The following is a 639-nucleotide window of genomic DNA, read 5'->3' as shown; positions in this document are numbered from 1 at the left end:
TTTGAAATGCCCTTAACAGTATTTCGAATACACTGAATTGCTGATGTACCAAAACACACTTTGAAAAGCCCTCCCTACTTCTTAGTGGACTTCACATACTTTTTTCAAGTGATACATCTGTTTTCCTCAGGAAATGGTATATTCTAGCTAAAGAAAATAGGATTACTTCAACATAAAGAGGATAAAAAGGTACCTCAGTATATACTCCAGATATTTTCAGTTTCAGTCTTCACCTGAAGTGAACTAAACATTCATCAAGGTGGAGAACATCCAAGCTCTCTGATGTGTGCTGTGAACAAAACTACTGAATACCTTCTTGCAGGATTCCTGGGCTCAGAAAGATGCATCACAGGTACCGTAGCAGCTTGCACGGGAGTACTTCCAAGGGTAAGGAAGTGTGGGGAGATAGTGCCTTTACTGGAATGTGAACTAAGCGAGCGCACAGAGCCGACCTGCTCTGGGGCACCACCTTTTCCACTAAGGCAAGGCACGCCGTGAAGTTAACATACCTCGCTCCTTTCAAGGAAAGCTTCTTCCGTACAGGTTACACGACAGGCAGATGGTTTTACACAATCAGTGCTTCCGCCGATGATTTTTTTTTTGTTTTGTTTTTTTTTAAAAGAAAGGAAAAAAACCAAC

At 41.6% G+C, this 639-nt stretch overlaps 1 protein-coding gene across 1 annotated transcript in view; it reads right to left on the bottom strand.

Annotated features, from left to right (window-relative positions):
* WDR43 (WD repeat domain 43) overlaps nt 1-347 on the bottom strand; it is a 24,633-nt gene extending 24,286 nt beyond the window's left edge. Inside the window, exons 1-2 of the mRNA XM_018084960.2 lie at nt 313-347; nt 194-227 (exon numbers count right to left, since the gene is read on the bottom strand). Coding sequence (XP_017940449.2) covers nt 194-227; nt 313-347 — 69 coding nt within the window. The remainder of the gene's footprint in view (nt 1-193; nt 228-312) is intronic.
* Nucleotides 348-639: the final 292 nt, after the last annotated feature.

Source organism: Manacus vitellinus, unplaced genomic scaffold (assembly GCF_001715985.3).
Source record: "Manacus vitellinus isolate BGI_N305 unplaced genomic scaffold, ASM171598v3 scaffold_8_pilon, whole genome shotgun sequence".
In the NCBI taxonomy this organism is placed as follows: domain Eukaryota; kingdom Metazoa; phylum Chordata; class Aves; order Passeriformes; family Pipridae; genus Manacus; species Manacus vitellinus.
Note: the sequence above shows the minus strand (reverse complement) of the source record. Positions and strands in the feature narration are given on the sequence as shown.